General features: G+C 53.6%; 8 protein-coding genes across 8 annotated transcripts; 3 read left to right on the top strand and 5 right to left on the bottom strand.

Moving 5' to 3' along the window:
• Positions 1–39: 39 nt before the first annotated feature.
• CLUP02_00447 (uncharacterized protein) lies at positions 40–6,813 on the bottom strand (the record flags this gene model as incomplete). Its single annotated transcript, XM_049279495.1, has 31 exons — positions 40–208; positions 310–393; positions 454–558; positions 674–727; positions 791–1,056; positions 1,119–1,198; positions 1,314–1,392; positions 1,486–1,495; positions 1,553–1,665; positions 1,740–1,847; positions 1,887–2,034; positions 2,081–2,156; positions 2,219–2,315; positions 2,357–2,499; positions 2,551–2,833; positions 2,951–3,027; positions 3,378–3,443; positions 3,498–3,568; positions 3,631–3,758; positions 3,821–3,900; positions 3,951–4,079; positions 4,132–4,197; positions 4,238–4,358; positions 4,429–4,605; positions 4,681–5,250; positions 5,302–5,695; positions 5,903–6,063; positions 6,144–6,358; positions 6,479–6,506; positions 6,583–6,628; positions 6,677–6,813. The coding sequence occupies 31 exons, from the start codon at positions 6,811–6,813 to the stop codon at positions 40–42; spliced, it is 4,281 nt and encodes a 1,426-aa protein (XP_049135452.1).
• A 2,792-nt stretch (positions 6,814–9,605) lies between these two features.
• Positions 9,606–10,939, top strand: CLUP02_00446 (uncharacterized protein; the record flags this gene model as incomplete). The annotated part of the gene is made up of 3 exons (XM_049279494.1): positions 9,606–9,927; positions 9,980–10,119; positions 10,172–10,939. The coding sequence occupies 3 exons, from the start codon at positions 9,606–9,608 to the stop codon at positions 10,937–10,939; spliced, it is 1,230 nt and encodes a 409-aa protein (XP_049135451.1).
• A 518-nt stretch (positions 10,940–11,457) lies between these two features.
• CLUP02_00445 (uncharacterized protein) lies at positions 11,458–11,768 on the bottom strand (the record flags this gene model as incomplete). Its single annotated transcript, XM_049279493.1, has 2 exons — positions 11,458–11,569; positions 11,710–11,768. The coding sequence occupies 2 exons, from the start codon at positions 11,766–11,768 to the stop codon at positions 11,458–11,460; spliced, it is 171 nt and encodes a 56-aa protein (XP_049135450.1).
• A 457-nt stretch (positions 11,769–12,225) lies between these two features.
• On the top strand, positions 12,226–12,834 carry CLUP02_00444 (uncharacterized protein; the record flags this gene model as incomplete). Its single annotated transcript, XM_049279492.1, has 1 exon — positions 12,226–12,834. The coding sequence occupies one exon, from the start codon at positions 12,226–12,228 to the stop codon at positions 12,832–12,834; it is 609 nt and encodes a 202-aa protein (XP_049135449.1).
• A 1,542-nt stretch (positions 12,835–14,376) lies between these two features.
• Positions 14,377–15,307, top strand: CLUP02_00443 (DSBA-like thioredoxin domain-containing protein; the record flags this gene model as incomplete). Its single annotated transcript, XM_049279491.1, has 2 exons — positions 14,377–14,545; positions 14,820–15,307. The coding sequence occupies 2 exons, from the start codon at positions 14,377–14,379 to the stop codon at positions 15,305–15,307; spliced, it is 657 nt and encodes a 218-aa protein (XP_049135448.1).
• Positions 15,308–15,843: 536 nt separating this feature from the next.
• On the bottom strand, positions 15,844–16,743 carry CLUP02_00442 (transcription initiation factor IIE subunit beta; the record flags this gene model as incomplete). Its single annotated transcript, XM_049279490.1, has 1 exon — positions 15,844–16,743. The coding sequence occupies one exon, from the start codon at positions 16,741–16,743 to the stop codon at positions 15,844–15,846; it is 900 nt and encodes a 299-aa protein (XP_049135447.1).
• A 1,582-nt stretch (positions 16,744–18,325) lies between these two features.
• CLUP02_00441 (cytochrome b5) lies at positions 18,326–18,945 on the bottom strand (the record flags this gene model as incomplete). Its single annotated transcript, XM_049279489.1, has 3 exons — positions 18,326–18,490; positions 18,585–18,711; positions 18,830–18,945. 3 exons carry the CDS (start codon positions 18,943–18,945, stop codon positions 18,326–18,328), a joined length of 408 nt encoding a protein of 135 aa, XP_049135446.1.
• A 2,835-nt stretch (positions 18,946–21,780) lies between these two features.
• On the bottom strand, positions 21,781–24,718 carry CLUP02_00440 (transketolase; the record flags this gene model as incomplete). Its single annotated transcript, XM_049279488.1, has 6 exons — positions 21,781–22,123; positions 22,207–22,344; positions 22,418–22,676; positions 22,768–22,786; positions 22,871–23,103; positions 23,443–24,718. Coding segments are annotated over 6 exons (2,268 nt in total), but the record flags the coding sequence as incomplete, so codon positions are not given.
• Between the last annotated feature and the right edge of the window lie 17 nt (positions 24,719–24,735).

The following is a 24,735-nucleotide window of genomic DNA, read 5'->3' as shown; positions in this document are numbered from 1 at the left end:
CATCACTGGCTTCGATGTCGAATCGTTAAGGGCCAATTTTCAGAGTCCGAGAACCGTCTTGCTACTTCGAGCGAACTTATGCGTTGAACCGTCGTCGACGACCGCGATACCTATTGCTTCTTGGCACCTGAGGAAATAGACGTACGGATACAAAAAGAATGGACGGAAATAGACGTGATCTTCGGTTTCGCGGCCCTCACCGAAGCTGCTAGCATGACAAGGCCTGCCAAGGCTAAAAAGACTGGTAAGTATCAGACAAGGAATCCATGAGCATGGGAAGTTGTTTGGGTTTGGTCAATGGGGTGAGACCGTGAGAGGACAATATGGATACAGACACAGATACCAGTACAATCTGCGGAGTATAGGGAAAGGGAAGAGCAGAGGCCATTTGCGCTTGGCCTGCAAGTGCCTCCCTCTGTTCGCAACTTCGCATCACGGGGTAAAAAGCACCACCTGCCGGCCGCAGCTGACGAGGTGTAAATGGAACAGAACTTGCTAGGCAAGGGGCAGGCACTGGCCATAGCCCCATGGCATGAAGCTAGATCCCGCTGAATCTCGCTGTATCGAAGGAGGCCAGCAACAGGACACGGTCAAGCAACTGCGGGAGCAAGCACCCCGCAGCTGTCCACCCAGCGGCCGAGAGCATTAGACTTGTTCGTACAGTTGGACACACTGTCCGGTCATGGCTTTACAGTGTGCGGACTGCATGCTGCCTGAGTGCCTTGGACTGTCGAGGATCCTCCATTGTTCAGTATAGACACAGATACAAAGGAAACATGAGCGCCCTTACCTGAGAGTAGACAATTCTCCCGCTACCAAAGGCATCGCTGGCTGCTGGCGAGGAACCTGGAACGCCGTTGAACTAGAGAACAAACTTGGCCGTAGTAAGCCCAGGGGTCGCGTAGCACAATCGTAAGTGATCCTCCATGGAAGGATGAATAGAAAAGAATCCTGCATGGAACAATCATGGAAGCTGTTCAAGCCTCCAAGCTCAGGCGGTTGGCGCACGCCAATCTTCCATCCCTTGCCAGCCGCTGCCGATGTGTCTAGCGACGGCTATTTGCGCTAGAAGTGAGGCATCTCGCTTTAGCGTCGGTCCTTGAGCTCCCCGTGTTGACATGGTCGAGTGCTTGATAGATTGTAAAGTGGTCAGGGGTTGTGTTGATGCCCGCGTTGCTGCTGATGATGCAACGGCAATCTGCATGCCGATGCGCAAGCACAGAGAGCATGGAGTCGGATCCAACTCGTTACCGCCCAAGACTCGACCTGGGTCCCAATTCCATCAGCTGGCAAACATGCGAGATACACTCAACCTGTATTCGTCACCACTAGTGCATGGCGACCAATCTGGGCATATCTTCTGAAACAGATTGTCCCGACACGCCTCGCAGACTGAGTCGTACACACACGATTTAGCTCATGTTTGCCGTTTGGGACGAGGCGCGATGCACCAATTTGGTTGCAGACTGCCCGCAACCAACTCACCTCACCCAAACTACAGAGCACTAAGCTGAGGCGAGGCACGGTACTCTGTATATCCGTACCTTGTCACCTAATCGTTTGACAGCACACCTCAGCAGAGTCTCCTGCCTCTGGCTGACCGCTTCGCTCATCTGCTTTTGCGCCTGTTCTTAATCTTGAATCGTCCGTGCCACGTCGATTGATCTACTCACAGTCGTGCGCTAGCTCTCCTACCTCTTTGCGGTCAAGAGTTTGGGGGGACTAGGGGTCAATGCCACCAAAAGCTCGTGAGCTTCGACAGATTGGGCTGTCTGTAACCGTAGTTGGACGGCTCGCACAGACAATCGTTGTTCAAAGTCGCCTGCGGCAATCTCCGCTGAGGCTCGCTAGTCCAAAGACCTTGTCACCTGGACCACCCCATGGACCATGCATGACGGTTGTGATAAGCCGTGGGTTGCTTCAGCCGTGGGAGTCTGGGAGATGCCGTGATGCGCCCGTGCCTGAGCTGAGCCCTGACGAGGCGGGTACGGGTACTGTGTGTAATAATCCGCAGAGGGCCGGCCGTCAATGGGCCTTTCAATCAGTCTGAGCTTTCGGGAACAGAGCCGCAGGACATCACCTTGACTGTGGTCGACAAGGTCCTATCTGCCAGTCTGGTGTCTTTTCGTGAGTGCTCTGGCGCCTGATGCTTGACGCTGGTCATGCGGCGAGCCTGACTGCATCGCAAATCGTCCAGTCCTTCAACATTAAACCCTACTCTGCAGCCGGCTGTCCCGTTCGTAAGTCAAGGCAGCCATGCGAGCATTCGAACGGGCGGCCAGGGCGACAAACATACGTCCAAAGCCCTCGGCGCGCTGTCAACGGCGTGTTTGAGGCCTCAAGGCCCGTTCTTGACACACGCCCCTTTGCCATGGATCCCAATAACGGTAAAGCCAATGGGCCAGTGAGAGACGGGCCCCCAGTCCGCGCGCGCGAGTGCCCCCCGGTTCAAGGCTGATACGACACAAGGTGCCTGGCTCTGGGGCCTTGCCTTGTAATCTTGTGCTCGTCGGCCAATTATCCGGGGGGGGGGGCCTGTATTCATCCAACCTTCTCGAAGTATTCCAGAAGGAGTGGAGAGAAGAAAGAGGCCTTCCAGGGATAGGTTGACATCGAGCACCCCACCCTCGTCGCAGATGAAGCGGCGAGACGGCGGCGCAGCCCATCCCTTTGACGCAGCTGTAATTCCACGGCGGCTCACACGCCGTCGATGCCTTCTAGAAGAATTCTGGAAACCTTCCCCGCTAGGCCTAGCATCAATCTCCCGGCTGCTTGCGAGGGCCACTAGGCCTCTCCACGCACCCAACTTTGCGCCAGGTTTGTGCTCACATCCCTGTGGGTTTTGGTCAGAGATGCTGGCAACACCCCTTTTTGGCCATTGCTCCCTAGCTCTGATGTTCATTTGTCCTTAGCGCAAAGGGCGGCCCTAAGAGTGGTAGAGTCCTGGGACATGAAGGTCGTCGCTAAACAGACGGTACCTGCGTCTTGATGTCGTCGACGTCGTTGTTGTACCTTTACGCGTGACAACTATGAGGACATCGCAAGCCATGCATATTTGTTATGAGCTTGCCCGTGTTAGGTGATGCCAATGCAGGGCTTCGGTCAAGGGTAACCAATCCGAGGAGAAATTATTTGACGTACGGCCGTCGCGTCACTCGACTCTGGGTTTTAATTATTCCCTACGCTACCGAACGTTAGCGTGTAGAAATATTCGCCCTTGGAGCTCGAGAAAGTCGATGTAGCATTTTGTTACTTTGAAAAAGACATACGGATACAGGGCCAGAGACGCACAGAGTCGCCAAAGGTTTCCGAGATATTCAGTTAAGAATAAAGACGAAAACTGAGGGGTAGCAAGCGGTACGACAACCATCGAGGACGTTGAGAAAGAACCCATTGCAAGTTATTCAACTGTTGTCCTTCTGTCTCTCTTCCGATGTGCCAATCTGTTTGTCATCCCAAGAGCCGTGGGCAGACCCCGGTTCCAATAATTTGGGCACATGACAACGGTGACGGCATCAGCCAAACCATCTTGTCAACCTCGAGCCGCTTGTGCCTGATTGTCGGGCCTCTGCATCGACATCGACACGGCTGTCCACAGAGTTTTTGGCAAACAGCCAATCTTTTCCAGACGCAATGGAGCCCTTCCACGACCATGCCCCTTTGAATCTTTGGTATGGCGGAGCAGCCGGGAGTCCCTGCACCTTGTACTGTCGCACCCTCGCACCTTTTACAGGGCCCTTGGATCGAGATTGGCCATGCTAAGGCATCCATACGGCGTAAAACCTGGCTGTGCGCTAAACGTCAGTGACAAGAGCCGGACAGGAATGGGCCAGAAATAACAAGCAGGGGGTCGTTCAAACAGCTCCAGCGTAACTTTGTTTCGCGACTTTGATACGTGCTCTGAGGGTAGTAGCAAATTTGGAGGTGTCCGAGCGTTCATTGGATGGCACTCTGCACCTCGTTGCCGTAACATTGCAGCCCGGCATAATTAATGGAACTTGTAGAAGCGGCCGCCAAGAGGAAGTCAACGCAAACAAGAGGGAAGCGACAGCACCTGAGGCGGCTAGGTCGCGGGTTCTCTTGATGAGTGTGATGTGTGGGAGATGAGTGGTGAGAAGAGGTGCGGTCAACCATCAGTGTTCCATCTGTAATTTTCGCCATTGGAGAGCAAGGGTGGATATTTGGACTCGCGAGGTACTTTGTAGTGGATGGGCAGTTGTATAGTCAGTCTTGGAACCCGTATTGTTGTATCTGTACTGCAGCGCAATGGCGTTGCGAAATGGAGTGGCTTTGACCACACTCTGTCTGTCCTCATTGACAGCGTACGCTCGAGGGTGCTCGGCCAGCGCCAACGGTGACTGCCCAATCGAGAAGGGCAGTGACCAAATGGAAGCTTTGGAACATTCGTCCGGCGCAGGGTCAAAGCACCGCCAAGTCTAGCTTATCTGATGAGCTTTGAGTGCTGCTGGGTAGCGGCTCATACGGAGCACTCCGTAGATGCTTGCTTGCGGACGTAGTCATCGATAGGCGGGCAGCATATTCGCGTGCGGTGCCGAATGAACAATGGTTGATATGTGTCTGGCTAAGAGGACGAAGACATTTTGTCTTTCATCATTGGCCCAACGTGGTTGATCGAATTCGAAAGAAAGCAACGCAAGAGTGAGTTCTCTAGGTTGCCACACAGCTTGGCCGAGTGCTGGACCGGAGGAAAAGCGATTTGAGGGGAGGCAAGACCTGACTCTCGACTCTCGACTCTCGAGGCAAAGGAAACACATGCGAGCACCCAAGCCCCTGGTCCGCCCTATCGTAGGTTTTGTATGTGGGGTTGCGAAAGGTAAATTGGATGTGCCATTCTCGCTCCTGAGTGGGAGAGGAGCGACCCACTACCGGGGTGGAGATGATGGCAGAAATAACCCGATTGTTTGATGATGACGAGGCAAAACGAGAGAAAAGCCAAATAGCATTGCTGGGGTCTGTGTTAGGCGAGGGCAGCTGCCAGGCAGCCGGAGGCATACTGTGTGCATCCGAGAGGTATCGGTAAGGTAAGGTACGCAGCAAGGCCTGTCGATTTGGCGAGGTACCCCTGAGCTGTGTGGAAGGATGGAAGAAAAGAAGGGGGTCGAAGAAGTTTGAGAGTTGGATGCATTCGTACAGTATTACTTTGCGTCTGCATGGCGGCGGGCTGAGGGTGATGATGATGAGCAGCGGAGGTGACAGCGGTAGCGGATTCGAGTGATGAAAGATGGTCCCCTATTCCCCTTTTCGTCCATTGATGATGCATTGCGTGCAGATTGGTCTGACAACGAGCGTGATGTTTGTCTGCATTGTCGGGGCCCATTTGTCAGTTGTGTTGATGGTGTTGAGACTCGAGGGCAGTGGCCTTGTGATGCTCCGTCGGCGTTGGCAAGCTGTCAGCCGCAAACTGTCGATGGCACCCCAGTACGAAAAGTCAGCCGCAGGGCTTTGGCAGAAGACAGCTTGAGAAGAAGCAGAACAGGAGGCATATCGGATGGGATGAAAGCATAGCAGGACGTTGAATGGAGTTGTCGCTTCATATCCGTACGAGTGTTTTACTCTGTACTTCACAGTGAAGAAGGTGCGGTGTCGTGATAGGTACTTCTTCTCCTGTTGTATGGAAAAGGCACACGATGTACATGTGTTGAGAGGCATCAGGGGCAGGAGCAAGGCAGTGTCTCTTTCTGGCCACTGACACTTGCCATTCAAGTCAATTACCTTGGCAAGCCGCTGCGTCTAGCGTTGCCATGCAAATCTGTCCAGGGGAAGTTGATGCCGTCACTTTCTCTCTTCCTCTAAGGTATCCATAAGAGATGCATGGGAAATGGAAGGCGCAGAATAAACGGTTGCTTCACGCATAGTTAGGTAGAGCTCGAAAGATGGTCACAGCCCCTGGAGGTCGGCGGTGGCCCAACCGGCAGCACAGAGACGATCGCCGCCGACTCCAGGTTGAGCAGGCCCAGCAGTGTGGAGCAGAGGCAGGGAAGCTGAGCACTGGAGCCCCCTTCCACTTGCCGAAGAGACAAGATCGGCCTCGCACTGTCTGTTCTATGTACACCGTGCATCGACAAGGTACGGCAAGAGCAGTCGGTGGCAGGCACACTTCAAGGTACCTCGATATTTTAAACATCGTCACAGCCGGTGCCGGCCAAGGTAAGGTAGGAGAGGGAGTACCTTGCGCAGTAGGACATGGGGCGACGCAGAAAGAGAGAGAAAAGGGCGAGGAAGGTACACCAGCAGTGCAGGGGCGAGTGGAGAGCTCCAGGACAACAAGGGACACCTGGAAGGGGGCAGGCCGCACGCACCCTCGTACCTACCCATAATCGGTTCATGTGTCGTTGCTCTTTCCATGCGTCAACACCAGCCCGACCCGACCTAGAAAGTACCTCATGACCTCTAGGTGGGTGCTGCGGTACCTTACCTTAGCATGATGGCTGTCTGTCTCCATGTGCTACCTAAGTACCCAAGTATCCAAGTGCCTTGCAAAAGTGCTGAGCGTGAAGTGTGTTCCATTTGGACGTCTCCTTGTACCTTCGTACCCATGTACTTCTGTACCTTACCTCGCACCCCCGTTCGTTCCTGCTTCAGCGTCAATGGCCCCCAGTTGTCCCAGCTAAACCGTTCGTTTCAATTCACCAAGCTTCCGCACTTGGGATCTCACTTGACCTGACTTGGGGGGAGGGTGCGCTCTCTGGTTCTCGACATGTCATGTACCCTCTCTTCTTGTTCCAAGACTGACGATACGTGCGTTTTGCGTGTGTGCGCAAGTCCATGTGTGAGTGTGATGTGTGAGGACATCGTCTGTACCTTACGAATAGAGACGGTTGGTATCTGAGGTTTGTGAGAGATGTGTGTAGGGTAGGTACTGATAGGCGTGGTTGCGTGGTGTGAGCAATGGGTCGAGCAGCAAAGGTACATGTTCGCCCAATTTGCATGCAAGAAACTCATATTACACGCTGTCCTCTTTCCTCTTTTTTTTCTTTCCAATTTCTCATATCCATAGTCTGATCCGTCTACCTCTTTTCGTACCTGCGTATCCAAACGACATTGTTCGATTCATAAGATTAATAAGGATTCCGACGCCAGCCCTCTTTCGATCCATCCATCCCACCCATCCAGCAAGCTACAACAACGCAAAAGCCAAACCAGTCATACATACCTTACCGTACGGATACTTTGTGTACCGACTCGACTCGACGACTCGACGTATCGACCCCATTCTTTTTTTCTCACCGATCCGTTTTACTACGCAAACCACACCAGTCCCTCAGGTGCAGGAACAGGAGTAGGGGCCAGGAGCAGCAATACGGACAGGCCCAGTAACAGCAAGCTGTATCCGTACTGCGTGTGCTGTGCGTGCCGTGCCCCTAGGTACATCGCACACCCCTCCCCCTTCCTTCCATTATTCCTTCCTTTCTTCCATCTCCCCCCCGGTCTCACTAAAAGGATCGTCTCCGTGGTTGACATTTTTATAACACCTGCCGAACCCCGTCCGTCCGTCCCTGTCTGCGCTCCGCTTGCTGCGTCACAGCTTCTTTTCCCTTCACCTTTCCCCCTTGCTCTTTCCCATACAACGCACACACAACCCTCGACCCTCGACCCTCACTCGACCCTTTGCACGCCAACGCCAACGCCAGTGCCAACGCGCCAACTCGCAACCCAAACGCCAAAAAGCCAAGGGCCGACCTTACACAACCACCTTGCTCCCTCCTCTCACCTTGACTTCCTTCTCCATACATATTCATACCCTTCCTCTGCCTCTGCAGCACCGACAAAACTCAGGTCAACCGTGCTTTCTTTTTTCTTCTTCATTTTTGTCCCATTCCTCCATTTCCTTGCGACGGGCAACGTTCCCATCTCCAATCCTCAGAAAAGAAACTCCCCTACGCCTACCGATAGTCATCCTTGAGATACCCATTGCTCTCACTCTCTGCAGTAAGTCAAAGATTCATATTTTTTCCTTTCGTCTATCCCTATCCTCATTTTGCATTCGCATACCGGTACGCCATCCCTTGCTGTCTACTCCTCGTCATTACGCTTCGAGGCCAATGTCGAGTCCCAGACCGAGGCTTCCCTTTCACCCTCTGTAAAACCACCACTTGTTGTTTTATTATTGGCTTCACCTTGCTTCCGCTCGTTAGTCAACCGAAAGTATTTTGTCACCGCGTCTTCCATTCTTGTGGCTGTGTCGACGGGCTTGTTGGCCAGTTGCTGCACAAACGATACGTACCCTGCACCTACACCTGCCGCGCCTCCTGGCTGTGGCTGCCCTGGCTTCTCATGCCAGGTGCTGCTTCAGCAATTTTTCCCGCGCTTTTCCTCATTGACCCACTTTTCCTTCCCTAACCCTGCCGGACCGTCTGCACCCCCGATCAAGGTTTCTTGGCCCCTGTTACCTCATCTCTCGTCCGAGACCTACTACACGCGAACTTTGACAAACACCCACCCATCTCTCTCGACACAACTGGTCAAGCCCTCGGTCCGGAGGCACCAGTCCTTTTTTTTCTTCCTCTTTACTCATCCTTTGGCTTTCGCACATGCTCTGCTGTGCATGCCACATCAACCTTTTCTCTCGATTGTCTACTGTTAGGTGCCGACGAGATCACTAACTAGTGGCGCGTCATCTAGATCATATCGACTGAGCCGCCCTCTATACCTTGACTATCCCTCTCATTCTCCTTTCCCGTCACCCGTCGGCTCAATCACGCATATCCGAAAGAAAGGCATCCCCATCCTTTCCTCAAATACGACAAGCGATCAGCACACGTCTTGACTCCGTGACTTCCCGGGTTATATGTGGTGGGCTGTGCCTTCGACAGACAAATTTTTCTATTGCGCCACGTCACGATACTGAGTTGTGACGACGCTGGAGATCGCTATATATCTCGGATCACCAAAAACACAACCGATCAAACGAGCATTCCTGTTAGAGATCCGATTGATCATCACATCGTCAATTCTTCAGTACGGTCCAGGCGAAGCTCAAGCCTAGTCTTCGAGAACGAGCAACATACTGGTCTGTGATCTGTGATCGGTCTGTCCCGGATTTCATCCATCATCCGCACAAGGTAAGCCTGCGAGCGAAACCCGTCAGTCTGATTCAAATAGCCCGCCGCCGGGTACTCCTGGTACACCTAGTCATGCCACAGCCCAACTCAGGCTACCCCCGCCCTGGAGAACTCTACACAACCCTGCCTGTGGACGCTGCTCAAACGCTCCCACCCGTGGCGATGTGCTGCCCCCAAAAAACTCGCCGTCACGCACCTCCAATATTCAGAGTCTTCGCCCCTTGGAAGATTATCACGCTAACAACCTTCTCTCTAGACAGCGCAGTCTTTATAAACTCAAAGTCACCTTCGCCTGACGCGGAGAGTCGTCCGAAAACATATCTCAAGCTGGCTATCCACGCAGGGATCCCGACTATTGCTAGCGATTTTCTTCGCCGTAATATGAGGTCGCCTATTCCAGGCGAGGTAATGGACATTGGCAACTTGATGAATCAAAGAGGTGCCGCCGCTATGCAACACATTCACAACGGAACTACTCCCGAACGTCAAATGCATCAACTCCCCCAACTCACCGCGAGAAACATGCCCGAACCACCGATGGACCGTGCCGGTTCTCCCCACGGCTCCGAATACTCCCAACACTCCCGTCACACAATGGAAGGCGTCCCGCGTTCCTACCCTTCACCCAGTGCCATGGTCGGCGCTCCGATGCAGATGCAGATGCCTGTCTCCCACATGGGACCCGGCCCTGTAATCCTGCCCGGAATCCCTCAGCATGATATGTCTCAGGGCATGCCTCAATACAGGGCACCCGAGCAGCAGGCACCTCAGCAGCCCACCAAGGCTTATCCGTGCAGCACATGCGGCAAGGGCTTTGCCCGCCGAAGTGATCTTGCCCGTCACGGTATGTTATGTATGCTGATCTATGAAATTCCATCTCTAACCTTTACTTCCAGAACGCATCCACAGTGGAATCCGCCCTCACGTTTGCGACTTCCCCAATTGCGGAAAGCAGTTCATCCAGCGATCTGCTCTCACTGTCCATCAGCGAGTCCACACCGGAGAGAAGCCTCACATGTGTGAGCGCTGTGGCAAGGTAAGCTGATTCTCCAACGAGGAATCCTGTCTTGTGCTAATAAATGCCTTAGCCTTTCAGCGACAGCAGTTCTCTGGCCCGCCACCGTCGTATCCACTCCGGCAAGCGTCCGTACAAGTGCCCGTATGCCGATTGTCAGAAGACGTTCACTCGCCGTACCACCCTGACCAGACATCAAAACCACCACACTGGTACAGTAGAGGAGGCCGCTGCGGCTACCGCTGCTGCTCTGGCGGCTCGTGGAGCCACTGGCAAGCCGAACACGACTCGTTCTGACGGCGATGCCATGTCCAACCGTGGATCGCCTCTTACCACGCCTTCGCCTGGCCAGCGCACCCTTTCGATGTCCCCCAGTGCCGACAGCATGCACCGTGCCAACTCCGAGTTCCAGTACATGGGCAATAGCTCACTCCCGGTTCACCTTCAGCGAGACATGCATGTTGGCAGCCCGGCATCGACATCTTCTGGAGGTTACAACACTGGTATGCGACCTACCTCGCACCCCACCAGCTATGGACCGCCTCCGACACTCGAGCCCAGCGTCGAGCAGCACTCTGGCCCCGGCAGTGCTGGCGGTAGCCCTCACATGGGTTCCGTCGGATGGCAGTCTCCATCGCACGTGCCGTCGCCCTCGCACAGCAGCAACGGTGGTGGCTACACCTACCCTGATCCCGATGCCTACCCCTCTGCGCCTTCGCTTGGTGGTCAGATGTTTTACGGCAACCCAGCTCAGGTCCGCCGCCCTCAGAGCACTGAGCCCCCTGCTGGAGCCTATGATATTAAGGGCCGTCAAGGCGAGCTGTGGGCAGGTGCTCACTAGGGACGGCACATGTAACACTATCGCCAGCAGTCACTCCTTGAGTCTTTTGGGATTACCAGGAATGCAGATGGCCAGAAAGATTTCCTTGGTGTGGATTCATCTTCTTCTTCTTCTTTTTGCGGTACGAAAAGTTTGTGCATGGCAAGGGTGGGGACGGTAAATAACATACAACTTTAATATTGCGGGCTGCACCGGGACAAGGTCAGGAAGATACCAAGGGGCGGGCAGTCATCCGGTTTGTTTTACAACCGCCTTTTCTTTTGTTATCATAGACTGGCGGGAAGCACACACACTTCATGATGGCTGGGTCTCCATGGGCATTGGCTGGAGGCAAAAAAGGTTGGGAGGAGTTCCCAGACAGGACATGGCGTGCGCTTGAGCAGCACGCCGACGGAATTGGTGGAGACTCGCTCGAGAAAGGAACGTGCCTCTTTTTTTTTTTCTGATATGCAATGTTTTGTATGCTACACTGTACTCTGTACTAGACAACGAATGCGCGTAGCAATCTGTTTCTCTCCTCAATTGTTCAACTTGTTACTGATGCTTGCATGTTCTTCCTCCTGCATTACAAAAATGCTGAAGATGACGGAGCTAGAGCCGTAAGGCGACTGGGAGAGCTTGAGGACCGATCTCATGATGGTCAGTGTGCGCGTGCATATCTGCTTGCCGCGTGCGGCTTACCTGTGCATCATCAGTGGAGGTGGGAATTAATCTAGATCCCGTTGGAGGGCGATCCGGGGTTGGCGTGTGTGTCCCACTACTTAACGCACGCTGCACTTGGCGGTTGGTTGATTTCCCAGCCGCAAAAAATGTCGCAAACTTCGTACATAAGTGTTACAAGGCGAACAGGATGTGCGTTGCGCGTTCATTGTCACGTTTTGTGGAAAGTTGAGTTGGTGTTGTGGAATGATTGGTAGATGTTCATTGAACATACTTTATTGATATTTGCTTGTGTACACACGTACGCACTCACACTTAAAATCATCACCGTTGTCTCTTACTCAGCACGCATTCTTTCTTTTTGAGACAGAGAACATGTGTTCAATGAAGCCTTTGTGGAAGGTAATTGAGTGACAAAGTAGATGTCGGTCAATTGCCCCTCGTTGCAACCCATGCCATAATAATGATTACGTTACTGCGCTGCTGAAGGCGTGCTCTTCAAGGAACACATGAAACATGAAGAAAGATGATAACGATCATAGTAGTAACAGTGGCAATAGCAATAGTAGCAGCAGCAACAATGGTAGTTGCAATGGTGAGAATGGAGCTAAGGTATTGAGCGACATATGAATCACTTGGGAGGGTGCAATGTGGCAGGCAGCGGGTGGTTATTGTGTGAGGGTCCCGCTCGGTGTCATGTAAGAGGTTTCTTGGCCGACTTTCGTTACGGCATGACCAAGACTCGAGGCCTACTACCCTGTCAAAATACTTACCCCAAAGTGGTTATCATCCATCGGTGCCATTCAACCAAAAGATGCCTGCCTCTGCGTGAGATTGAGACGGATGAGAGTGCAGCAACTGAAGGGGAAAATAACAAAGTCGACAGACTAGGAGAGAGTGAGACCAAAAATCCGGGCAATGCGACGATAGTAGCGAAGAAAATGGTTGGCGGTAATGTCTGTGAACCAGTACCCGAATTGAACCGCCGAGGTTTACAAAACGAATCCGAGGCGATTCCTTTTTTTTTTCCCCTCTCACGTCGCTTTTCTTATCCCCGCGTACTTTGTACTTTTGTCTGTTCACGTTTGGATGTAATCAGAAATGATGATATAATCAGAAAATCAAAAAATTCCCGGGGGTGGGAGGCGAGGCACATGGCGTTTGTTGCCCCGAGTTCCGGATTCAAATCAAACTTGCGCCTTTCCGACTTTTGTGGTGAGCCGTGTGGGAGATGATTAGTGAACTTGTAATTGAGTGGCCTTGCGAAAGTCTTGTCCATGGTTCAGAGTGAGAGGGGGGGGAAGCCGGCGGGATGCGGTGGGATCTGACATTTCCAGTCTTGAATCCGAGAAGCCGGGTGCGAGACATTACGAGTTCTTTCATGGTTCTTTTTTCTAGTCATAACGTTGTGAACAAGAGGTGATGATGTCGTGACGGTCCTTTTTCCAAGCACCTCGGGTTCCGGGCTGCTTAGGTGGGGAGAGCGCGCGCGCCCCGGAGGAATTGGTCATTCTTCTTTGGATTAGTAGTCGAGAAAAAAGAGTGAGACAAGAGTACGAGGTTGTGGGTGTGTATCAGGAGAGGAAGTACGAAGGAAAGGATTATGTATCATTGTTCCCAGTCTTCTCTTACTGTTCGCCCGAAGGGTGACACATTCGAGAGAAGACAACACAAGGAAGGGGGAAAAGTGGTCCGTCCTCGCTCTCTCTCGCGTTTCCTTGGGAGCGACGTTTATTAGTTTATCAATCACCCAGCCGCGCTGAGCAAGCTACGAGCCCGTTGATTAGTATTCATTTCGATACTTCCGTTCCTTGGACCTTGCGTCTTTGATTCCAAGTAGGCAAGCTTAGCAGGGTACTTTGGTCTTCCTGCCTCGTTTCCAAGATTTTTTCCCCTACCCAACCCACGCGCCTACCACCACCACCCATACGCAAACACATGCACACCATATGCCAACAATGTGGGATTAGACTGGTGGTGCAAAGCCATGAGATGACGGGGAGTTCACGGCGCAAACTACCTATTATTTATTTTGATATTCTGCCTTTGCTGGCTGCTCGGGCGATTCTCGATATCGATTACGCGGTATTAATACACAGTATCAATGGATACTCCCACTGTCTCGATAGACTAAACTACCTATTATATATCCGCAAGATCGCCGCAACTTCTGACAAAGTTGGCGCAGGTTGTAGAAAGGAAACTCTAATACCCACACCTTCTTCTATTCTTTCTCTTCCCCCCTTCTCTCCCCTACTAGCTGTACTTCAGCTGCCCCTTGACGTTCCCGAAGATTTCCAGAAGGGTGCAGCAAGTTCAGTTTGATCCCAAAATCCACACACATCCGGTGGTTGTTCCCCGACAGAGTTTATTTTTTTGAACCCGGGCGCTGTCAAGTCCAACCTTCGATCTTGGCTTGACAAACTGGACCGACCCCCTGTGGCTTACACAAACTCGCCCAAAACACGCCCTTGGCGGGTGCCGAGAAACCACGACAGAAGGCATAAACGACGCCTTGGTGTCTTTTTCTCATCACTCGTTTACTCATCAGATTCGAACAGCCAAGTGATTCCATTTTCATAATCGACAATCTCATCGTTTTTAATTTGTCCCAGCCGTCTACCATCGTATGGCATATCCTTGACGAATACTACACACGCGGCCAACCTCATCGCCCATCATTCACCGTCATCACATAAAACCCCCTTCGTCAGTTTAAGGCAAGACTCAACGACAACACAACAACAAAGGTAGCCATCTACCGAGATAATTAAAGAATGACGGTCATCAAAATCGAGGCCGTCACGGACCTGCTATGTCCGTGGTGCTACGTCGGCAAGAGGAACCTCGACCGCGCAATCTCACAATACCGCGCCGTGGACCCTACCGCCGAGTTCGAGGTCGTCTGGAAGCCGTTCTATCTGAGCCCGGCGTTGAAGAGCACCGGTACGTCGTTTTCGTCTTCTTCATTACTCTTTACTGTCTGTTTTCCCTGCATTTTAGAGCATGTCTTCCGCTTCATATCCTTTTGTCGCAGAGGAAAAACCTCTCTCTCATGTTCCCTCACTCTCACTTACACCAAAAACCCACGACAACCTCACTTCCCCCCCTTTCTCATCCTTTCACACCAACCGCCAACTTATTTCACAGCTCCAACACCACACCCATGAAAACAAAAACACAAACAAGCAGTCTTCCTCCTAACACAACCTCAAAAAAGGCTACGACAAACGCGAAATGTACACAACCCGCTTCTCCCTAGCAGGCGACCTCCCCGCCGCCCTATCCCGCATCACCTCCGCCTGCACACGAACCGGCATCGCCCTAAACGTCACAGGCCGCACCGGCAACTCGCGCCAGTCGCACAAGCTCCTGCGCCTCGCCCTCGTCTCCCGCGGTCCCGCGGCCCAAGACGCCCTCCTCGAGGCGCTCTTCAGGGGCCACTTTGAACTCGGCGCAGACATCTCGGACCGCGCCTACCTCGTCAGGACGGCCGTCGAGGCGGCGGGGCTGAAGGAGCCCGACGTCGAGGCCGCGCTCGATAGCGATCGCGCGGGGGAAGTCGTCGACGAGGAGGTCGTGGGCGCGAGGAAGGCGGGGGTCACGGGGGTGCCGACGTTCACGGTGCAAGGGAGGTGGAGGGTTGGTGGGAATCAGGAGCCGGATGTGTTTTTGAGGGTTTTTGAGCGGGTTACGGAAGGGTGTTGAGTTTCTTGGTGGTGTTTTGTCTTCCTTCTCTGTTAGGGGGGGTTTTCTTTTCCTCTATCGAGCCATGTTGAGAGGAATGAGGATGATGTGAGAAAGGGAGAGGAGGGGGTGGGAGGCATGTCCTGTCTGTTCGTTTGGCTTCTTGTTTTATTCTCTTGTTGACTCTTCAGCAATATGGCATGGCGGTGGCAATAACATCATTTCCCATAGCACAGCGTCAAAGAATGTAGTAATGTTGGATATTCATCATTCTTCTTTTGTTCTTTGTTTTGTGGTGTAACTTTCATAGTTCCCTGCCTCCCGCATGAGTGAAATGCTTGTTCTCTGCATCAACTGCGGCACAAAAGCCCACTATGAACCTGCCCATCCGTCTATAAGGGAAAAAGAACTGACACGGAGAAAGGACAGCAATGCCTGTTCCAGGTCTTTGCCAAATGAAGTGTGTCCGTCTGTTCGCCGTCTCTCTCCGCCGTCCAAACCCAGAACGCCGTTTCGAAAATGCAATTCCCTGTATATAAACACTGGGTAGCCCGTGTCTACCGCTTCACCATGTGGCTGTAATCCTTGAGCAGATGCTCCATATGCGTATTAGTCGTCTTGCCGGTGCGCCTAACAGCCCGTTTCTTCTGCTGCTTCTTGGAGTCGACCTTTTTGATCGTGCTGGGGTCGGCGCTGGCCGGCTTCTGGCCCACGGAAACAAGCTTCTTGACAATGTCGTCGGTGGAGGGGACCTCGACAACGTTCCACATGCGCTTGAACTCGTCGTCGACGTGGTGGTGCAGCGTCGCGTCGTCGAGCCAGATGGCGCGTGGGTGCTGCTCCTTCTTGGTCTTGACGATCAGGATCTTGTGCTCGCGCTCCAGCTCCATCAGTGCCTGGTCGCAGTCGGGCCACCCGTCCTTGAGGTCCTTGACGTTGGTCCCCTCGGCGTCCCGCTTGCTTTGCAGGTGCCGCAGGAGCGTCATCTTGTCCTTGACGCCGGGGATAATGGGCCGGTGGACGTACGTGCCCGTCCGCCATGTCTGCTCGGACATTTTCGGATCGGGCACCCACTGAATACGCGGGTGCCGCCGCATGCCCTCCACCAGCTGCTGCTTGTGCTTGTCGGTGCTGCGGGTCTGGCCCAGGTGGTCAAAGATTTCGGTCGCCGTCTTGGGCTCGTCCTTGCCCTTAAGCCACTCCAGCGCATACTGCATCTGTGTAAAGACCTCCTGACCAAAACTAGTGTTCTGAGGCTGCGAGTACACAATTGCGTTGGGGTCGCGCTTCCGCTTGCCCGATGCGGTGGTGTCGTTCTTGGATGCTGACGCCATGCTGCTGACGGACGGGGAGGGTGACGGCGGCGCGAGAGATGTGCTCTTGGATTGCAGCTTGCTCGCGGCCGAGGCCAGCGAGCTGCTGAACATAGCCTTCTGCTTTTCGAGAAGGGAAGACATGATGGGCAATAGTGGGGGGTATTCGATGCCGTAGGAGATGGTCTTTCGGAAGCTCGTGGCCTTCCTTGCGGGACGTTCGTAGTGGCGTCAGAAAGAGGTACTATCCAAAGCCTAGCGCAAGGAGCTATAGTCGTGGGCTGATTTACGACGTGACTGGCCGGGAGGTGTTCGATATAGTGAGGATTTGGCGTATCTCAGCTCAAAAGCTACCACGTCGAAGGCCGCCTTCCCGCGAGGAGATGCTGCCAGAGGAAACCCTCTCAATTCTTCTTCCTTCGTCTCGACCGTATCAGAATCCCTCGTGTCAATCCAAATCGATCGTCGCTCGCGGGTCGCACCGTTGTTGTCCTCTCTCTTTCAATCGTCGAGCTATCCCAGCTTCAGCCTCCAAAAGTCGCCGACCGTATTCCTCTCGACTCGATCGCTTATCAGCCCGGAAGCCTGCAAATATCCGAAATCTTTTGTTGCGGTTCGCTTTTACCCCGCATATATTCGTCTGCGTCGCGAGGTTGACAGCCTGTGTGGGAGAGAAGCAAAAAGGTTGCTTTGTCAATACAATGGAAAGTAATGAACTTCAAGGTGCTTGGCTGTCTGCCTGCTGCTGGTCAGTTCAATTCTCCAGGACAGGACGTTCGATAATGTGGCGCACGGACGTGGCTGGTGAATGGGTGGAGACTGGAGAGTGAGATAACTCAGCCACGGTGCAATCCGGTTGGTTCGGAATACGGAGACGCCCCGATTCCGCTTCTCGCGCATAAAAATTCCGAGCTGATGGGTTCCAGGCCTCTAGCACATTGAGTCTCCGAGATTAACAGCATGGGCGAGGGACCTGAACGCGGGTTACAATTCGCACGGGCCATGCTGGCTCATGGAAACACCAGGTTGACGCAAGAGTGGTAGCTTTCTTGGGAGAAGCGAAGGTTGATTTCTCAGGGCAATTTGTGAACGCAAGTATGCGGCAACTCGTGAATTGTAGCAGCTCAACCTTCAATCTTCGTGGGCGAAGTCACTGTGACTGCAATCTCAATTGCCGTACCCAAAGCTCCGTCTGTTGATCTCACTGCTAAGCGGTTTGTACAATCACCAGAGAACGCAATGGTTTGAACGGTTGCGTTACCGTGTGCCTAGAGTAACGAACCCCACTACCCAGTATATCCAGTGCAGAATCTCCAACAAAGTATCATGACCAGAACGTATATTCTATTAAAAGCATATCTTCTCCCGGCAGATTCGGTTCGGCCGTTGCTCGACCAGCCAGATCCTCCGCCTGTGAATAAAAGCTCCCCTGTAACCCGTCTGCGCCAGCTCGTAACACATCCATGGGACCTCAAGGTGACGCAAAGGCTTTCAAAACAAACCTTTGCGCCCCCATTTCTCTCGCTCTTCAAACCCAAGTTTCCGCCTGTTGAAGACAATGACCAGAGCCCCCGCCTTCATCGCAGTGGCGGCGGCGCGCGCATCCTCGTTTGCCCCTTTTCGGGGGAGCGGCGGTAGCGATCGTGGTGGGAGCCCCTTAACCCTCTCAGCATTTTCTGCTTTGCTGTAAAAAGAAGTCCAAGACCGTAGCAATGCAGCTTGTGTCTTATGCGGACTGCTGCTGTTGCTGCTGCTGGTAGTTGTAGGCGACGTATGCGAGGACGCCACCCACGAGGAGAACGGCGTACAGGCCGATGCCGAAGCCGGGGCTCTCGGTGCTGGAAGCTGAGCTGCTGGCGGCAACCTGCTTCTTGGGGGCAGGGTCTCCGGGCTGTAGAAAGGGGGGAAGTCAGCACGCTTGCTTTCTGCAGCTCGGACGTTGCGTGCGCGATCGCGGCAACATAAGAATCATTGCTTTGACTCACCTGGCGCTTCAGGTCACCGAGGTACAATTGGTCCAGGGTCTCGCGGGCCTCGTCGCTGTGTCCGACATCCTCGAAAGCCTCGGTGGCATCCTGACCACCGACGTCAAGAAGAACCTCCTCGCCACCGCTGTCAAGGAAAAAGAGGTCAGTTGGAGGTGCTCGTCGAGAGAAATTGGAATCCTTAGGAGGAGGGGTACTGGCGCGAGAGTGGCGGGAGGCAGACGCAGGTCTAGCTAAGTACTTACGGGTGCTCGTCGACGAACTTGGTGCAGTCGTAGATCTTGTCGTGGATCACCATGTAGATGTCCTTCTTGGTGTTGTGCTCAGCAACATCCTGGTAGGTGAGTTCGACAGCGCCCATTGTGACTGGTTTGTGTGTAGAGAGACGGTAAAGGATTGTTGTTGGTAAACGTGGCTCCTATTTTTTTCTTCCTTCCTTGTTTATCGGAGGGGTGGGAAGTTTGTTGAGGGTCCTTGCTGATTTGGCTAGGATTCGGTGTGAAGAATTCGATTCGGTTTGCGCAACACAGAGCGGAGGGAAAGAATCGCAGGCGGAAAAGTTTGGCTTTGGGGATGAGATTAGGTGAGAGAGGAAGGGTAGGTTTTTTGGTGCAGGAGGAAGTAAGGAAAAAGGAATCGGACGAGAAGGAGGTCCCTCGGATGTTGTTGAGCCCGTTCACACTGCTTTATCGCGGGACCCCGTTAAAAATCGGGGGGGGGGAAAGCGCAGCACTTTGCGGACTGGGACTGACAGCTGATGGAAGCTTCCGCTGGGACCAAGCGGTCACTACCTGTGGACACCTCACAACAGTACTGGGCTTGGTACTAGCAGTCCGCTCAGGGGTGGACGGTGTCTTGAGCCAATGAGAAAAGAAGAAATTAGTGCACAGTTGCCGTGATTCGCTGGAGTGAATGTGGGCCGGGGATACTTAAGAGAGGCACCACAGTAAGGCAGGCGGCAGCACAAGGAAGAAGGTGCGATTTCAAAGGGGGGAGCCAATTTAGCTGGCGGAACTTGGTACCTTGTAGAGTCAGAACACTACCTGAGTAGGCAAGTAAGGTATTACCGGTAGGTATGTGACAATGGAAAGGACCCGACTACTTCCACAAGTTCCATGGCCTTCTTGCTTAGACCAGAGAGGAGAAGCTCGCCGGCCTCCTTCTCGGCATCGCACTCGGGTAGTTGAACCCCAGCCAGACAGACATTTGACACCCTTCCAAGGCTGCCACCGTTTGACGCATAGCACACACCCTGTTCACATACCCCAAATTCTCACATTCAGGCCAAGGTAATTCGTATACTCGAGTCTCACTCACCTCCAACACCCGCGTCGATTTGCCATAGCCATCAACCGGAACCAAGGGCCTTGGGCCAAGGCAAAACTGCCTTTCCTGGACCAGCCACGTCTTCCTTCGCTTCACCCCGCCCGTTGATACTCCCAAAGCGAATTGTCGAGTCAGGGCTCCCGCTGCAAAACTTAAACACTCGCCGCTTAGTACCGGGGGTTACTTCGTACCTACTACATAGTCTTCCACCTCTTTACCGCCCCCAGCTTCCGCGGTCGATCGACACTTTGAGAAAGAAAGAGAGCACGTTGCTAGCTCGTTTCGAAACGCATGGCCCCTCCAATCCTCCAACGGGGCGGAATCACATCGGTGTCCGCTACCGAAGCGGTTCTGTTATGCAAAATGCCCTTCTACGCAGTATTCGGTACAGCTTGTATAACAGGAATCTTGGAAGAAACCGACTGCAACGTCCCCCCAAGCACACCGAGTGTCTGTCTGTACTCTACTGTACACAAGGGTCCGGCACGGCCTCTCGTCTTCGGGGTCAAATTCCCCAGTTATTCGTGTTCGTAAACTCGCATTGCCAATCGCTGCTGCTTCCCACGCCCTCTCGTGGTTCACCAGCAGCCCGACTGCAACACCAAGTCCCGCAAATGCCCACACGTACCGCTGCAAGGTCATTGTTCCCAAATCCCGCTTCCACGGGGAACGCATACCGTCCCCCACCCTTGCCATCCGCGCCGTTCCCTCCCCTCGTCGTCAATCGACTCAATACTGACGCTATCGTTCCGTCGGATCTTGCCTTATCTCGCCGTTCCGCGGGGTTTCCTGGGCTGGACTAGGTGAATTAGCCTGGCTCTCCGGGCTGGGAGTCTGGACTGGACCAGCTGGGGCACACACGTACGGGATACACTACTACACTGCATATCTGTACCTCGCATCTGTGACATCGCAAATAAAGGGCCGCTCACACACACACGCACATACACTTCGGACGGACAGATCACTGACCATTAAAAGAGTCCGGATCCCACGGGGCATACGGGCAGTCCAATTCCTCCAACGGAACATTACCTCAGCTATCATGAACTCACGAAATACAAAAGAGAGAGAGGCCAGCATCAACTTTCCTTGATTCTCCGAACGACACGTTTTCCTGACGTATGGAACCTATCGAGTGTCCAATTCCGCCGTACGGATATTTCCCCCTCAATCCCGCAACCCACCCTTCGGGAAATTCGGGATGATGCCGAGGCAGTCCCGTGCGGTCTCCGGCCTCCGGTATCGTCATTCCCCTTGAGCTCCCTCCCGAGCGCCAGGCTTCCCACTTGTGACTTGGTATGAGCCCAAAAGGCGGGGAACGCGCGGGGTAACAAGATTGAGATTCAGGCCTCAGCTCTTGACTCTTTTTAGATAATCGGCTGCGATAGCTCTTTTCTTTATGGGCGGTCGTGAAGATGTCATCGCGATATGTTACCCGATTAGGTAATTTCCGCCGGTTCGATTGACAATTCCGTCTACCACACATTTCCTCCTCTATTTCCTAGACGGTTGCTGCAATGGACAACCTGATGGCCCGAAAGCTAAAAGGGGTAATTCAGTTGCATTTTTTTATCTGCTAGATTTCCTTGAGTCTCTCTGTTGAGGTAAGAGGTGACTTCCGCAGTCTATTTCTGTCGACACCCTTCCCAGGATCACACGTGGGAATGAAGCATACGTCCTTACCAAGGTACTTCTTTGCACTGGAAACCCTCCTGACAGCAAAAGTGATGTGTTGGTAAAGAAAGCTTTTTAAACCATTCCTAGCTTTGGCATGCTGAATGCACCAGTCGAGCAAACACTCTATATGTAGGTAGCCCTTAACAATCAAAAGACTCTCTCTTTCTGTCCTTCTTCCCCCACTCTCTCTTTATTTCCGGCCACCGCCAATATCCTGGCCCAGCCTGTACGAGGTAATCTTGTCCCACTCAATCTTCTGCCTCGTCACCGGCAGCTGTCGTCGCAGGCCCTTGAACGCGCCCTCGCTCAGGCTCGTGAACCCCCTGTTGAGCTCCTCCTGGTACTTCTTCTCCGACGCCGCAATCTCCTTGACGATGCCCGCGCCCGTGCCCGATGACACCGACGCCTGGCTGGGCCGGCTCGTGAGCAGCCTGACGTTGCCGTCTTCGTAGTAGTGCACGTCGACCTTGACGGAGCCCTCGAGGGCCTCGGAGGAGGGGTCGAAGATGTACACTGATCGCCATCGGCCGTTCCTGATGGTAACCCCATGGGTTAGTACATGCACCCGCGGCGGTGGGGAACGCTCAGGGAAGAGCGCTATAGGGGTATCACGTACCAGAAGTTGTTGGGAGAGTACTTGTTCGAGACGATTATGACGGCAACCTTGGAATCGTTCTCGGTGGGGTAGACGCCGTACGCGGCGTTGGGGAAGTGTTCCTGGACATAGGGGCCGAGGCTCTTCAACGTCGACTTGCTGTTCACGTAGCTCTCTCAGCATCACTGTCCTCATCTTGTTGTCTCGATTCCCGTCAAAAAAAAAAACCTACATCAAGTCCGAGTTGGCGCTCTCCAAAACGTAGCTCTGCACGTTGCTCGCCTTCTGTGTGGTGTGGTCAAAGGAGAAGCTCGTGGAGCTCTCCACGTCAAAGTACTGGCCGTCGCCGAGCGAGCTGTGCGCGCTAACAATGACCTGCTGGCTTCCGCCTGGCAGCTTCACCGTGACGAACTGCTCCTCGTTGTACTTTTCAAACGCCGGCTCGAGGCTGGACACGATCTCGGGGTCCGATACGGTGAGCGACTTGATATCTTTGCGACGGTGTCAGCAGTTCGTTCGGAGCTGTCGGCCCATTCGTCTTCGTGGCAGAATTGGGGGTTAGGGTAGGCAAGTGCGGTTTACCTGCAATAACATCTGCGAGCTTCAATCGAGGTCAGCTTGGGGTGCGGTTCGCGACGTCATGCGCGTCGTAAGGGGATGGAACTCGAGGCAAGTGGGAAGGTACCTCGCCTGGGGGAGCACCCTCCACGAAGGAGGACACGGTCTCGACTTGGGACATTGTGAGGTTGCAAGCTGGTGCGGCGGAAAGGGTCAAAGGTTCTGATCGCGCAATCAGTCTGTCGTTGAGTCGGTGACGATTGCGGCTGTACGGAGTAAATGGAGAGCTGTCTGCCTCTCTCGAACGTTGAAACGTAATGCGGGGCAGTTGGAGGCGGGACATGGGGAGGGGCGGATTGGCTGGGAAAGGGGGTTAATTGTTAGCGCGGGACCTCCACTTGAGCTGAAGGAAGTGGACTCATGGTGTACTTCCCCATCACGAAGCGAACATGTCAACGGGTTCGCTGCTACCTGCATCCAATTCATATCCAAAGCTAGCAGAACATTACTTATGAAGTTGTATGGCATGTCATTAAGGGTATGTGCTATGTTTTGAATTTTCTTCTTCTTTATTTTCCCTATCACTCCTGGTCCCCTACCAAGTCTCAATAATCCAGAACCCGCTTAATATTGTCATAAACCCCTGAGATACGTTAGAAATCGTTGTAGCATTTATCATGGGGAGGAGGCAACACTTACTTGCAACATCAGGGATGTTGAACTTCTCATAAAGCAACGGAGTGTGAATGCTCCATCCAGCAACTCTTGCAACCGGTGCCTCCAGCCTCAAAAAGGTATCAGGATCCTCCTGGATCGTGGCAGCAACCTCAGCACCGATACCAGCATTCACCATCGCTTCGTGCACCACGATGCAGTGGCCTGTCTTGCGCACGCTCTGGAATACCGTCTCCTTATCCCAGGGGTACAGCGTTCTAAGATCAATGAGCTCGACAGAGATGCCCAGCTCCTCTTCGGCCTTTTGTATGGCCGACATGCAAGTATACAGCGGCTGTCCGTACGAGATAATCGTCACGTCCTTGCCCTCCTTCAGCACCTCCGCCTTGGACAACGGCAGCGTGTACGCTCCCGCGGGCACCTGCTCGACGGCCGCGCGGTACAGAATCTTGGGCTCCATGAAGATGCACGGGTCATTGCTGCGGATGGCCGCCAGCAACAGACCCTTGGCTTGTAGAGGTGACCGTGGCATAATCACCCGCAGACCGGGGATGTGCGTGAACAAGCTCTCGGGCGACTGAGAGTGATAGAGGGCGCCGTGGCCGACGCCGCCGCAGGGCATGCGTACCGTCAGACCACCAACGCTCCGGCCACAGGCGCCGTCCCTGTATCGGTACTTGGCCGCCTCGTTGACGAGCTGGTCAAAGGCCGGGTAGACGTAGTCGGCAAATTGTATCTCAGCAACCGGCCGCATACCCTCTGCGGCCGCGCCAATGGCGAAGCCCATGATGCCCTGTTCCGTCAGTGGCGTGTTGAAGATGCGGTCGGCACCGTACGTCTCTGCCAGCTTCATCGTGCACCGAAAGACGCCGCCAAAGGCAACGTCCTCGCCAAAAACCATGACGGAGTCGTCCTCAGCCAGGGCGATGGAGAGAGCATCGTTGATGGCTTGAAACAGGTTCATCTTCTTTGTCGTGCCATCGCGCACCTCCGCCGGTAATTCGGCCGTGCCGAGAGCAGTTTGTGAAGAGTGCGCGAGGAGTGACGTTGTCGCGTAGTCCACGGGTATGTTGAGCTTTGCATTGGGCGGGTGTGTCGAGTAGAGCCGGGGGCCCGTTGCAAGGGGTGGCAGAAGCTGCGTCGATACCGGCGGCGCCAGCGCTCGCCGCAGTGGACGTAATGAAATTGACGACGACCTCATTGTGAATGGTACAGAGAGAGATAGAAAACCCAAAGATCCCTTTTTGAGAAGCCAATGCCTTGTGGTTTGTGTGAGCTCTATTCGTAGAGATGAAGGGGATTGAAGGACGGGAGCCG

This window comes from Colletotrichum lupini, chromosome 1, assembly GCF_023278565.1.
Source record: "Colletotrichum lupini chromosome 1, complete sequence".
NCBI lineage: Eukaryota > Fungi > Ascomycota > Sordariomycetes > Glomerellales > Glomerellaceae > Colletotrichum > Colletotrichum lupini.
The sequence above is the reverse complement of the archived record's forward strand: the minus strand, read 5'-3'. Positions and strand labels throughout refer to the sequence as shown.